This window comes from Thermobia domestica, chromosome 14 (assembly GCF_964235325.1).
Source record: "Thermobia domestica chromosome 14, izTheDome1.hap1.1, whole genome shotgun sequence".
Taxonomy (NCBI): domain Eukaryota; kingdom Metazoa; phylum Arthropoda; class Insecta; order Zygentoma; family Lepismatidae; genus Thermobia; species Thermobia domestica.
Window position 1 is genome coordinate 14,220,058 of NC_137467.1, and position 13,233 is coordinate 14,233,290.

A 13,233-nucleotide genomic window follows, 5' to 3' on the forward strand; every position below is an offset into this window, starting at 1 on the left:
ACTGTTTTAAACCTTAGAGTAAATTAGGATTATTATTGAAATCTAAAGATTATTTCACTGTGTGTGTTGTATGATTTCTTTTTAGAGTTACAAGGCTGTGTTGGAGAAATACAGAGATAAGGCATTGGAAGAGCTAGGAAAGCTACATTCAGATCGTGAATTAAAAATAATGGATACGTTCCACAGGTGAGTGTGCATATATGCATTTCTTAGTTATTATTATTATTATTCAGAAAACAAGGGATTCGAGTGTTGACGTTACAGATGAGACCCAGCCAATGGAGTCTAATAGCTCAGATTCACAACATACCGGTCGCGATCCACTAACGGATTTTATGGGAGTTGTTTCAGTTGGTGACGATGTTGTTTCGAATAGATCAGGGGCCACAACAAAAGTTACAGACAGCATAAGTGCCAGAAAAAGTAACTTTTGTGCAATGGTAGAGAGAGGATTTTGTTCCAAGATATTCTCGGCGATATTAGGTATGGTCACTACATATCGTATATTTCCGATGCTCGCCCGACCGGAGAATTGATTTCCACATCGTTCAACAGATCGAGAGAAAAAGTTTTTGTGTTGCTAGCCAGAAGTCCTGATGAAAAAAAAAATCAAAATGAGTACGAAAAATCTAATTGCAGCAAATACTTTTAAAAACTTGTCTAGTTATGTTACATTGGCTTAATTATTTAAAAAATATATTTTTTATTGTAAAAAACTAATATCAATTTGGGGGTCTATTGGACCCCCGCGCGAGTACTGCTGTCACAAAAAAGGACGCGAGTACTTACGGTTTAAATTAAATTAGATTTTCTGAACACAAACAAACTATTTGCTGAGCAAAACAATATATTCACATAAAAAACTACATACGGTGCCTTCCATTTCAACTCAGGCAAAAAAATATAAAATTGTACCATCACCATCTCAGATATTGTTGAAACTTTTTTTATAGCAACTAGACGTGTTTTTAAGAGACCCATATTTTTTTGTTTTGTCGAAAAAAATTTTCCCGCAAAGTAATGGGCCATCAAAGACGGGGAGTACAATTTATGAATTGTAGAAGACATGGAAAATGGTCAACTTCGGAGCCTCACCATTCGCCTATGGAGACAGGTAGAGTTATAATTCTTGTTGTGGTATGTACATAGGGATATAAATAAACTATATTTTATTATAGTTTGGTTTGCGCATGCGTATCTTTTTGTACATAAATTAACAAATGAACGTCAATTTATCTGAAAAGTCGAAGTTTGCGAATTTTTTTCGAGCACTTCCGGTTTGAATTTTAAAATTCTGTTTTCGCGGTTGTTAAGACCTAACTACCCGCTTTCCGAAAAAATTTTTGTATCGCTTCTGTGTGCAACCGTTTTGTCGCAAAAAATTCGAGAAATTGTAAAATTTTCAAAAATCGCAATGTTTGGACGCCATTTTCTCGAAAACACCATTTTTTAAAATTCTGAAATTTTGTCAGATGGTTCAACTTTACATGAATAGTAAACACACCAAATACCATTCTCGACCAATGCTTCATGAATTAACTGCAGCCTTTTAAAGTAAGCGAAGTTTCGTTAACTTTGATGTCACAGTTAGCAACACTGGGAACAATGAAAGTGCAATGATTTGATGATGTTTGTGGTTCACATTCATTAAATGAAGAATAAAAGGTTTTCTTGACTGTTTTGTTCATTATTTTGATCAAGAAGACTCTGAAATAGTAAAATGAGCCTCCCCCTACTCCTCCGTTTTCTTAAACCGAAATAATCTGAGGTCGAAATTACGATTACGAAACGCACAAATTTCAAGTTCACTTACTTAAAATGGTCTTCGAAAACAAAATTTCACTTTTTTTATTATTATTATTATTATTTACGTGGACCAATCATTTGCTTGGTTGGTGTCTTCTTCGCTAATAACATGTAACCGTGAAGGTGCTCCAATAGGTGTTGGTCACTCACAACTCGTCCAGGAGTGGATCTAGGGGGAAAAAACTTTTTTATTTTATATATAAATAAAACCGATCTCAGAGTTTGGAGCTCTTAAAAGTAGCTCTAAGTAGCAGTATTACCTCCCCCCCCTTCCAGAAGTCCGTCCTGGATCCGCCGCTGCGTAGCACATTGTTGATAGTCACAAATGCTGAAGGTCCATGTGGAAGCATAACAGCACTTCGACTTCACGTAATTCATGATTTATTCATAATATTTCTGCTACGCACCACTAATTATCATACATATATGTATGTAACAAAAGTTCCTTTTTGCAGATTTCTTAAATCTACACTTTGAATTGCAGAAGTTCGATTTTGGGGGAATCATGAAGTTAGTTCATGGTGACCCGTTACTGCCATAAAAACTTTGCCATTTTCCGAAAGCCAAAGATGACTTCGTTGAATACCAGTTACCGGTCGCATACTTTCCCTTTTTTCTTCCGGAAGTCGTCGAATTCAGTTCCAGGCAACAGAACGAGAGTAATACCCGGAGTTTGTGCTTGCACTATACTCACGAATTCTTCTGCGGTTTTAGTGGGGGCGCGGTGGCTTAGTGGTAGAGCGTTCACCTCCGGTGCTTGGGGTCCCTGGTTCGATCCCAGATCGCGCCGTGTGGGATTTCTGGTGGACAAACACCGTGCTCGTGGGTTTTCTCGGGGTTATCCCGTTTCCTCCCACTTTCTGCATTCCACCATTTCATTCATTTCTGATAATCACCGTCTCTTTTAGCCTAATCGGGATAAGCGTCGGACGTAAAACTTAAAGATTTCATTTCATTTTTTTTTCTTCTGCGGTTTTAGCACTGTGTATCTGTATTTGCCTAAGGTTATGCCGCGTTGCCACATTCTTTACACCTCCCCCTCCCCCTCAATAACGTCGCAGAGACCCTTGCATGGCCGGTTTCACTGCAAAACCACTGCTTTATCGGACCTGTCTTCATCTCGAACATTTGAAAGCGATTTTTAAAGTGGGATGCAGCACCATCAGAAATCACTGACACGGTTTGGGAAATTGTAGACACTTATTTTCTCGTATTCAAACCTTTTTCTATAAAATATATTTTCGCTTTTCTTCGAGTATTTTTAGAATTTTGTCTATGACTATGAGTACATGAGCCGAATCGTGTGTTTTATCGTCGTTTATTACAACAAAACTGTCAGTTGATTCATATTCCGGTGATAACTCTGAATTTCACTTTGCAGAATAACAGTCCAGTTTTCAGCGAAGTCCACATAAAGTAAAATATAATTTGTATCTTGAAATTTTGTACGGTGCTTTTCGGTAGCAATTAATTCTCTTTGGATTTTCTTGATGTAGTCATGAATTACAGTTAAACCAGCAATGTACGATAAAAAAACAGAAAGTGGCACAGTTTTTTTAACGAGATTATTGTTTTCCCATATGACATACCTAACACTTTCATTTTCATCAGGATCAATAATTAAAGACTCCACACTTATTCCTTCCACTCCAGGACATACACCATATTCTTGAAGAAGACAGTTGTGATTTTCTACGGATGATACTACTAAAGGAAATAGGTCACTCATGACAGCTTCAATACAGGCTGCACCTTTGATTTGTAGCAACGCAGTAGCAGCTAACTTAAAATTTGCACAATACTCACACACACATACACATTTCCCTTGCAGGTTGCGGACTGACCCATTTTAGTCGAACTGTAAAATTCCGAGTGACCCATTCTTATGTTGGGATTGTTCTGTTTAAAAAGTCAGTAAATTTCTTTGGAACGCGTAAGAAAACGTTTCGATTTTTTAAACTTTTTGTCCTTTTTCGATCACTAATGACACCGTACTTAACTGAGACTTTGTTTGGAGCATTCCAAATCATCACTGAGGTAATAGTTCAGGCTTTGTGTAGATCATCAGAATTTATTGGATGGCTATTTCAAGTAAACTTAAAATTTATGTGTTTCGTATCGTAATTTCCACCTCAGATTATTTCGGTTTAAGAAAACGGAGGAGTAGGGGGAGGCTCATTTTACTATTTCAGAGTCTTCTTGATCAAAATAATGAACAAAACAGTCAAGAAAACCTTTTATTCTTCATTTAATGAATGTGAACCACAAACATCATCAAATCATTGCACTTTCATTGTTCCCAGTGTTGCTAACTGTGACATCAAAGTTAACGAAACTTCGCTAACTTTAAAAGGCTGCAGTTAATTCATGAAGCATTGGTCGAAAATGGTATTTGGTGTGTTTATTATTCATGTAAAGTTGAACCATCTGACAAATTTTCAGAATTTTAAAAAATGGTGTTTTCGAGAAAATGGCGCCCAAAAATGGCGATTTTTGAAAATTTTACGATTTCTCGAATTTTTTGCGACAAAACGGTTGCACACAGAAGCGATACAAAAATTTTTTCGGAAAGCGGGTAGTTAGGTCTTACCAACCGCGAAAACAGAATTTTAAAATTCGAACCGGAAGTGCTCGAAAAAAATTCGCAAACTTCGACTTTTCAGATAAATTGACGTTCATTTGTTAATTTATGTACAAAAAGATACGCATGCGCAAACCAAACTATAATAAAATATAGTTTATTTATATCCCTATGTACATACCACAACAAGAATTATAACTCTACCTGTCTCCATAGGCGAATGGTGAGGCTCCGAAGTTGACCATTTTCCATGTCTTCTACAATTCATAAATTGTACTCCCCGTCTTTGATGGCCCATTACTTTGCGGGAAAATTTTTTTCGACAAAACAAAAAAATATGGGTCTCTTAAAAACATGTCTAGTTGCTATAAAAAAAGTTTCAACAATATCTGAGATGGTGATGGTACATGCTCTGCCTGAATTGAAATGGAAGGCACCATACATGTTACAGTTTCGCCAACTAACACTTTGGCTTCATCAGACACTATCAAAATAAGTGAGACACTATTATTACTTCTAGATAGTGTCTGATGAAGCCAAAGTGTTAGTTGGCGAAACTGTAACACGTATGTAGTTTATGTGAATATATTGTTTTGCTCAGCAAATAGTTTGTTTGGGTTTAAGTATATACAAAGCATAGATTTTCTGGAAAACTATCCTAAAAGTTTCAGACTTCATAAATAATAGTTAATTTATTTGGTTAATTATATATTAACTACCACTGAGTTCAGCACACAGTGTCATAATTTTTTTCTGATTGTCTTAGACTTTCTTGTCCTGCCCTGGAAATTGTGTTCACTACTTTAAAAAATTACAATAAATTTCATCAAGTTCTCTGGATTTTAACTGTTAAAATCATTTGCGGAGTGGTTGGTCATCAGTTGTTCTATTTATTTAAGAAGATAGCACCCCCCCCCCCAAAAAAAAAAAAACTAATGGTTGTGAGTGAAGTTTTCCTGCTCCTCGTACTCTTTCTTGTTCTATAGGATGTAGTTAAACTAATTTATGTATTGTTATAGAATAACAACACATTTTTTATGTATCTCTTATTCAAAGGAACGTAATGTAACGTGGTTTTATTTTCTTTTGTTCTATACGTAAAATATAAACATATGAGAAATAGTTGCACACTATCTTTATATCTGTTCATGTTTCTGCTGAAATGAAAGTTTTATTTTCGTAGAAGAGAGGTAGCCTGTAGCAGGTGTAGAGGAGTCCGGAGCGAGTTAAAATAATTATTATATGTATATGGTACAATATAGTAATGGTTTGGTATGAGGAAATCTGACAAAGTGCTAGAGATATTCTTGAAGAAAAAGATACATGCAAACCTTAACAACCATTCCGTGAGAAAATTTCTGTAGCATGTTAATTAGTTCAGTCTTAATTTTTGCAATGGCATAGTTCAGTTTCGTTTCGTTTCTCTGTTTTCCAAAACGAGAGAGATTTAACTTGCGGGGCTTAAGAATTATAATCCTGTTGAAGTGGAATCCACCCTTTAAAACAATGTGTGTAGTAGCGGACTCAATGAGCGTTAATTGTTCCGACTATATTAAGTTTGTTTTTTCTTGTCCGTAATAAATTTGAAAGCTCCTATTGAGATTAAATATGTATTTGAACCTTTTTAAAATTATAGTGTTACATAAGTTGTTATGATTTACAAACTAATAAAGGGAATCTATTGATAAATTGAACAAATCGTGAAGCATTCTAGATACTAAGAACCGAACATAGAATACACTAAGAATAAGTTGTACCTCTCTGTAAGTAATACCAGTGTTGTATCTTTTCTATTCAAAGTTTTACAGTAATAAAATTACTACCCCTTCTGATTGTAAAGTAAAAACACACACCTTGAGATTCTGAATTTTATTGAAATCAACTTTCGAGTTTATATATATATGGATTTTGGAGAAGCTTTAGATGCACACTATGTTACTTCACGTGTAGTGTTACATGAAAAGTTTCATTTTTACAAAAATTCAGGTATATTTTAAATCCCGGTGTTCGGCACAACTGCTTTGCAAGATTCGTATGCAGAGCTCTGGAGACAAGTTTCTGTCGATATTTAGTACTAAAAGATCAATCCAGCTATTGTAGCTGTTTTAGTGAAAGTAGATAGCAAGTAAATACTTCTTAATTCGAAGAAGAATATTTACTAAGTAAAAATAATAGTTGCATCAGGGTCTTGCTTGTAATATAAAGTTAAAAAGAAAAAGTCGAAGTAGATAAACAAACATTGGTATCGATGAATTAACATAACACAAAGTTTTACCTACGCATTTTAAAGATGATTCAGTCTTGATTTTAAAAGAGCTGTTATATCGCAGTGGACGTTTTAATAATAATGACGAAAAACCAGTTCTTGAATATAATAAATGCTTGGGTTGAAAATTAAACATCTTAACTGTGCGGTCGGCTGTGCTGACGTGATTAACAACTCACACACAGAGAATTTACATTCAGGAATCACCAGCGTATTAATAATATGCAAGTTTTATGTTGATGTACGAGGAATGAGTAGAAAAGTCTTATCCTCACTATAATAAGTAATAGTCTTGTGTCAGGAAGCACTGGCTGCTCAACTTTTGCCACCTCTCTTGGGTCATCCTGTAGAGTTGCGTGACCGTATTTAAATTCTGTCTTCCAGTGATTCATTGTGTCATAAGATGGGCATTCTTTACTATGTACAGCTGCCATCTCTTCATGTATCGTTTGTGCCTCCATTTTCCATGAAGATAGAGAAGCCTAATCAGAGCTTGGTATTGAATTTTGTCCAGCATGCTTCCCGCTGCCTGGGTTTTTGGTTGTAATATCAATTCAAAAGGACGTGTAAAGACGCAAAGGACACATTAGTGAGATGCCAACCTATCACTTTGCAAATTTTTATATTAGTAGCAAATCTCTATCATGATAAGAAATTTCTGGCCCCCCTTGTACATTTGAGTGTAATTTTTGAAACTAGTTTTCGGTGTAAAATTTACTTAAAGAAGTACCAGGATATATATCACATAATTAGAACAAAAATTGAGTATTCACCAAAGCAATTCAAACGCAAACGTTTGATGATTTTTTTAACTTCAATTTTGAATGAATGGAAAAGCAGCACGGGTTATAAATCCAGGAAAGTTACAAGCATTGTTTTAATAATCAATAACAGTTATTTCTAAAGAGTTGATGTTTGTGTGGTTCAAGTATGGATATAGGTAATGAGACATACTGGTTTTCGTTTAATTCCATCTTGGGAGGAATGTGCTTTTCTCCGTGATTGCATACAGTGACATACATGGGTCATTCCTACTGGACTGTGGTATGTGCTGTTAACTAGTAGTCAGTCGTGGAGTTTTCTGCACACTAAAGTTTCATTGTTCCGCTGCGAGTGCTGTGTCCATTTGTGTACATGTTTAGCATTTTTTAATTTGGTCAACTGTTGGCTGGTACTAAAAGTAAAATTATTAGTTTGAATAGTGACCGCTGTTGAATTAGTTCCGAATCATTGTATAAGTACTATTCATCACATAAGCTGTTCATGTGACTTAATTGGTTTGTCCCATTTTTGTCACACTATGCAATTAGCATTTATTTGAAAAACAAAGAAAGAACATGGACCTACATACATTTTATGGACGTAAAAGTATTTTCCTGAGAACAATGGAAACGATATTTCTACAAACGATGATTTGCTGGACAATGATCAACTAGAAGAAGACGCAACTAGTGAGGAACTTGTTGCAGAACGTAGTAAAATGGGTGATTCAGAACATTCCCTGTCTGAAGAAAGAAGATGTATACACACAAATGGAGATGGAGACAGAAGATGGAAACACAAAATTCTTCAGAAACAACCCAACGAAACAGATTTTTCCGGCGCTACACAATTTGCATTTCAATGATAATTCCACACAAGTACCTGGCGATCAACCATATTATGACAAGAAGCATAAAATAAAACCATTATTAGAACACGTAAAAGAACAGTGTCTGAAAGTTTCAATGGAGGAGAGTTTATCTGTTGATGAACAAATCTGTGCATACAAAGAAAGAAGTTCGCAAATACAATACAACCCTAAAAAGCCAAATCGTTGAGGTTATAAACAGTGTGCCTTTTATGGTGTAAATGGTCTTCCTTACAACTACGAACTTTACAGTGGTAAAGAGAATGTATCCCTTCCTGGTCGTGTGGATTGTGTTTTATCTGGAAATGTGGTGGTCAGATTTACTATACCTGTTCCGACAAATGTAAGTCATAAGATGTATTTTGACAAGTATTTCAATAGTACTGAACTACAAATTTATCTCGCCGAAAATGGCATTCACAGTGTAGGTAGAGTTCGAATAAGCCGTGTTCCTATATGCAATCTAATGAGTGAGAAGGATCTCAAGAAAGACAGGAGTTCGTACGTATGAAGCCACTGCAGTGATAGATGGAAAAGAATTGCCATGTATATGTTGATACGACAACAAGCCAGTAAATTTGATGTCTACATTTGTTGGAAGTCAACCCGTAGGAGAATGTAGATGATTTCTTCAGAGCAGACGTTCAAAGAGATTGATTGTCCCAGCGTAGTTCTGGTTTACAACAAGCATATGGGAATGGGTTAATTTACTGGATTGTTTTCTGCATTTACTGGATTGGATTGTTTTCTAGAAAATAAGAATTCGTTCAAGGAAATATTTTCGACTTTCATGCACATGCTAGATTTCGCCGTAGTTTCCGGGTGTCTTTTGTATCTCCGGGTTATGATTCAGCAAGGCAAACCCTTAAGTGAAATGCTGAACTTAACTTCAGTTCAGAACAGAAATTGCAGAGTGTCTTGTACTTTATAGACAAACAGAAGATAACGGAAAGAAAAGGTTCAGTCATCCAAATAGAGACATTGAAGCACAGTTGGAAGTAAAAAGACACAAAGGAGCAGCGGTAAGAGTACCAGTCTCAGATGTAAGGCTCGATACCATCGGACATCGATCTGAAATAAGTGATGAACGCCAAAGGTGCAAGAAACCAAAATGTTCTGTAATATAATCTGTTCGACGTATGAAGTGTGCCTTGCATCAGTCTTGGAACAAAAAGAACAATTGCTTCTTAGAGTTTCACACTACATAGTGATTATTCTGAATTCTGTTTCACTAGTGAATGTGTGACTAGTGCTTCTTATATTTCACTATGTAGCCTTTACTGTGTATAAACACAATTGACATATATGGCTAACATTTTCACCCTATGTACCGTTTATGGAAGGTACAATTTTCTGTTCAATACACAGTAGTTTTAAGGTACTTATTGCATATTGTCCCATATATGGCACATACTAGTAACTTGAATTCAAAAATATACAAATTAGTTTCAGTGTAATTTCCTCGATCTCCACTGCAAAAGTGAATAACATTTCCTAGTAGATAATTTATTTGATTTCATTTTCGTAATGCATGCAGTACCGGGCTAACGGAATTTTAACAGCAATACTTCAAAAATCGTGTAAGTTACTTCTATAGTGAACGGTACAGGTAATAATCAAAACGTAGTTTTTTAATCAAGTAAATTTTAAGGATACGCTCAGATGATGGCGATAACTTGTTGCTGAAACGTTTGCGTTCGGATTGCTTTCTGGATGCTCTGATGAGTACTCAAATTTTGAGTTATTAGTTCTCTTTGTGTTAAAAGTATATAGCACGTCAGTGGAGACGGCTGGACTGTTTTGAACAAACATCTGTTCTTATCTTCAATCTAAACACCATGATAAAAGTGTGAATTCATCGTTCCTAACATCATTGTTCTAGGTCGACTGAACAGGGGAAACGGTTAGCTTTTGAAATTTTGAAGATGGGTTTTCCAATGTAATACTATGTTCATTATTTTTAATATATATATATATATATATATATATATATGTAACGTATTACAGGTATTACAATTTAAAACATATTTCTATTACTATTTCAGTGTTGAGAAAACAATGGAGAAGATAGAAGATGCTTGTAAATTTACCTCCCGGTTGCTAGAACATGGGAATACAGTCGAAATACTCTCTTTGAAGAGAGTTGTAGGTGCTCAATTGCTTTATTTGATAAATAACACTCCGAAACCTGATGTGAATGTCAATTTGGAGTTTGACACGGATCTTGATAAATTTGAGGAAGCAGTGCAGGTATTTTGATTCTAATGTATATAGAGTTTATTTTTCGTTCAGTAATGTGTTCTATGTAGTACTCTAATTCCTTAATAACTAACTAACAAACACACACACACACACACACACACACACTCACTCACACTCACTCACTCACACTCACTCACTCACTCTCTCTCTCTCTCTCTCTCTCTCTCTCTGAGCATTTTCCGGCATATGGTCATGGGAACTTTTTTGCTTGTCTACCCATAAGGAATCTACCCTTGAAATTTTGCCATACCTTTTTGTTACACGCTGTATATGTATTGTAATGGGTGAAATTATACCTATACCAGTGTTGCCACAGTCCTATCAGTGGGCTGAAAAATAGTACCAAATTGAAACAAAAAGGGCTGAATTCATTATTTTATACCAGTGTAATGTACATAACTGTATAACACGAAACTAAAAGATGTGAAGTTTTAGAACACTCCCACCCCCCTCTTCCAAGAGTGCAAACCAAGAAAGTACTCTACTTAAAAATTACTTTTTAAAAGCATCCAAATAGGAGTAACCCGAACAACCGTGGAAGTAGTTGAAACTTTTATCGCACGTAGGAAGTTTAACAAAGGACGCAAATTAAAAGGGAAAACAATTGTCAGCTTCGGTATGTATTAAACAGAAGCCAAACACTACTCTATTTCAAAGTGGCCAATAAACCAAAAGAGCATTATGGCCATATACACTGAGAAAAATCCATTCTCCGGACAGCGTTATATTGTACAAATACGGAATCCTCTTGCTTACTATATAAATCAGTATGGAGCGTACGTTATCCATATGCTACATACGCACTGCTCTTAGATGTTACATCATACTGTTGAAGGATGCCTGACATCTAACAATTTTCCGTATATCACATGCATATACTTATGTTACATTCCTCAGCTATATGTTATATATATGTCCACTTGCATGTGAGATCCTGACCGTCTATATTGTTTCATATGGAAAGTACGTATAGATGTAACACTTATACGGAAAGTATTATAAAACATACGTTACACGTCTGCTGTACGTTAAATCCAGAAACTACAGGAATTACGCATGTAACCTAGCTTTTTAAGTGCGACACATACATTTTTCTCAGTGTATGAAAAAATATAAAACTAGAAACAAATCAATCATCGAGTTAATGTGTAAATAATACGTTATAATAAAATATTAAAATATAAATTATACTCCTTATTCTTGCTCATTTCACAACCGAAGGAGATTAGAATGTAAGAAGTAAACTGACATTTGTAAAAAAAAAAAAAAAAAAAAAAAAAAAAAAAAAAAAAAAAAAAAACCGGTCCAGGTATGAAGAATGGGAATTCCAAGCTGGTTACCCACCGTTACTAACGGGTGTCCGCAGTCCGTCGTACAGGGTCCTAGAACCTTCCCTGAAAGACATCGAAAGAAAGAGATATGGGGAAAGTCTTACTGACACTTTTGGAAATGTGACAAGTATTTGTTAAATGGTGCTGAATTGGGTAGAATAGTACCAACTTTTTCATAAAAGGTGCTGAAAATGCCAGCGTGGTACCAACGGGCCGATGAATGACAAAAAGGGCTGAATTTGGTACAATTGTACCAAGTGTGGCAACAGTGACCTATACTGTAATATTCGTTTGTATATAACTTTCCGGCATTCGCTGTATAATGGAGAGAGCTACAAAATTTCCTCCTCTTATACTCGCTATCTATATGTTCCATCTTTTTCTCCATGTTCCCTTTAAAATTCGTTTTGACTCCGTCCTCTACATTACTCCTGTGTACCACTTCTCTTAAACTCTCTCCTTCCTTCCTTAGAAAACCTGAGGATGGGCTTTGAAGAATATGGGATGAAAATAAATGTTATAAAGACAAAAACCATGGTGATTGGAACGAAGAGGTCTGTGTCAAATATAAAAGTGGGAGGGGAGAAAATAGAGCGAGTGAATAGTTTTCGATATCTGGGTAGTATTCTTAGTAATGACATGGAGTGCGAACGTGAAATAAAAGCAAGGATAGGAATGGCGAAAGAAGCCTTTAGGAGGAAGAAAAGTCTGTTTTGTGGGACTTCGAATAAAGAGTTGGGAAAAAGACTCATAAAATGCTTCGTGTGGAGTGTTGTACTGTATGGGGCGGAAACGTGGACATTACGTAAAAGTGATGAAAAACGACTGGAAGCCTTCGAAATGTGGGTGTGGAGAAGAATGGAAAGAATTAGTTGGGTCGAGCGGAAAACGAATGAGAGAGTGTTAGAAACGGTGGGTGAGAAAAGAACACTTTTAGATATTATTAGGAAGAGAAACTGGTTGGGACATTGCCTAAGAAGAGATTGTATCATGAGGGACGTCCTCGAGGGTATGGTGGCGGGAAAGAGAGGGAGGGTGCGAAGGAGACTACAATTAATGGATGATATTAAAACAGAAAGATCATACGAGAAGACGAAGAGGTTAGCGGAGGACCGTGGAGCATGGAAGCTTCTCAGCTGCTGCAAGGGACCTGCCAGTAAGGGCAGAATACCTATGATGATCTTTCTTTGTCGTCGTGTCTGGAAAGTTGATTTAGCCTTTTTTCCGCTTAGTTCAATTTTTTTTTTCTCGTCCTATGTTCTTCGTACAAACTTTTTCAGTTATCTCTTTGTTCCTTTCCATAATGCTAAACAATCGTTCACATACCTGTAAACACAATTAATTTGTCTCTTTCTTT

The 13,233-nt window shown here is 35.9% G+C and overlaps 1 protein-coding gene across 7 annotated transcripts in view; it reads left to right on the forward strand.

The window, feature by feature from the left end:
• The window catches only part of mei-P26 (E3 ubiquitin-protein ligase meiotic P26), a 165,698-nt gene that overhangs the window by 101,827 nt on the left and 50,638 nt on the right, over positions 1-13,233 (forward strand). For all 7 annotated transcript variants that reach the window (XM_081737712.1, XM_081737716.1, XM_081737718.1 and 4 more), the window contains 2 exons: positions 86-186; positions 10,329-10,533. In XM_081737712.1, coding sequence (XP_081593838.1) covers positions 86-186; positions 10,329-10,533 — 306 coding nt within the window. The remainder of the gene's footprint in view (positions 1-85; positions 187-10,328; positions 10,534-13,233) is intronic.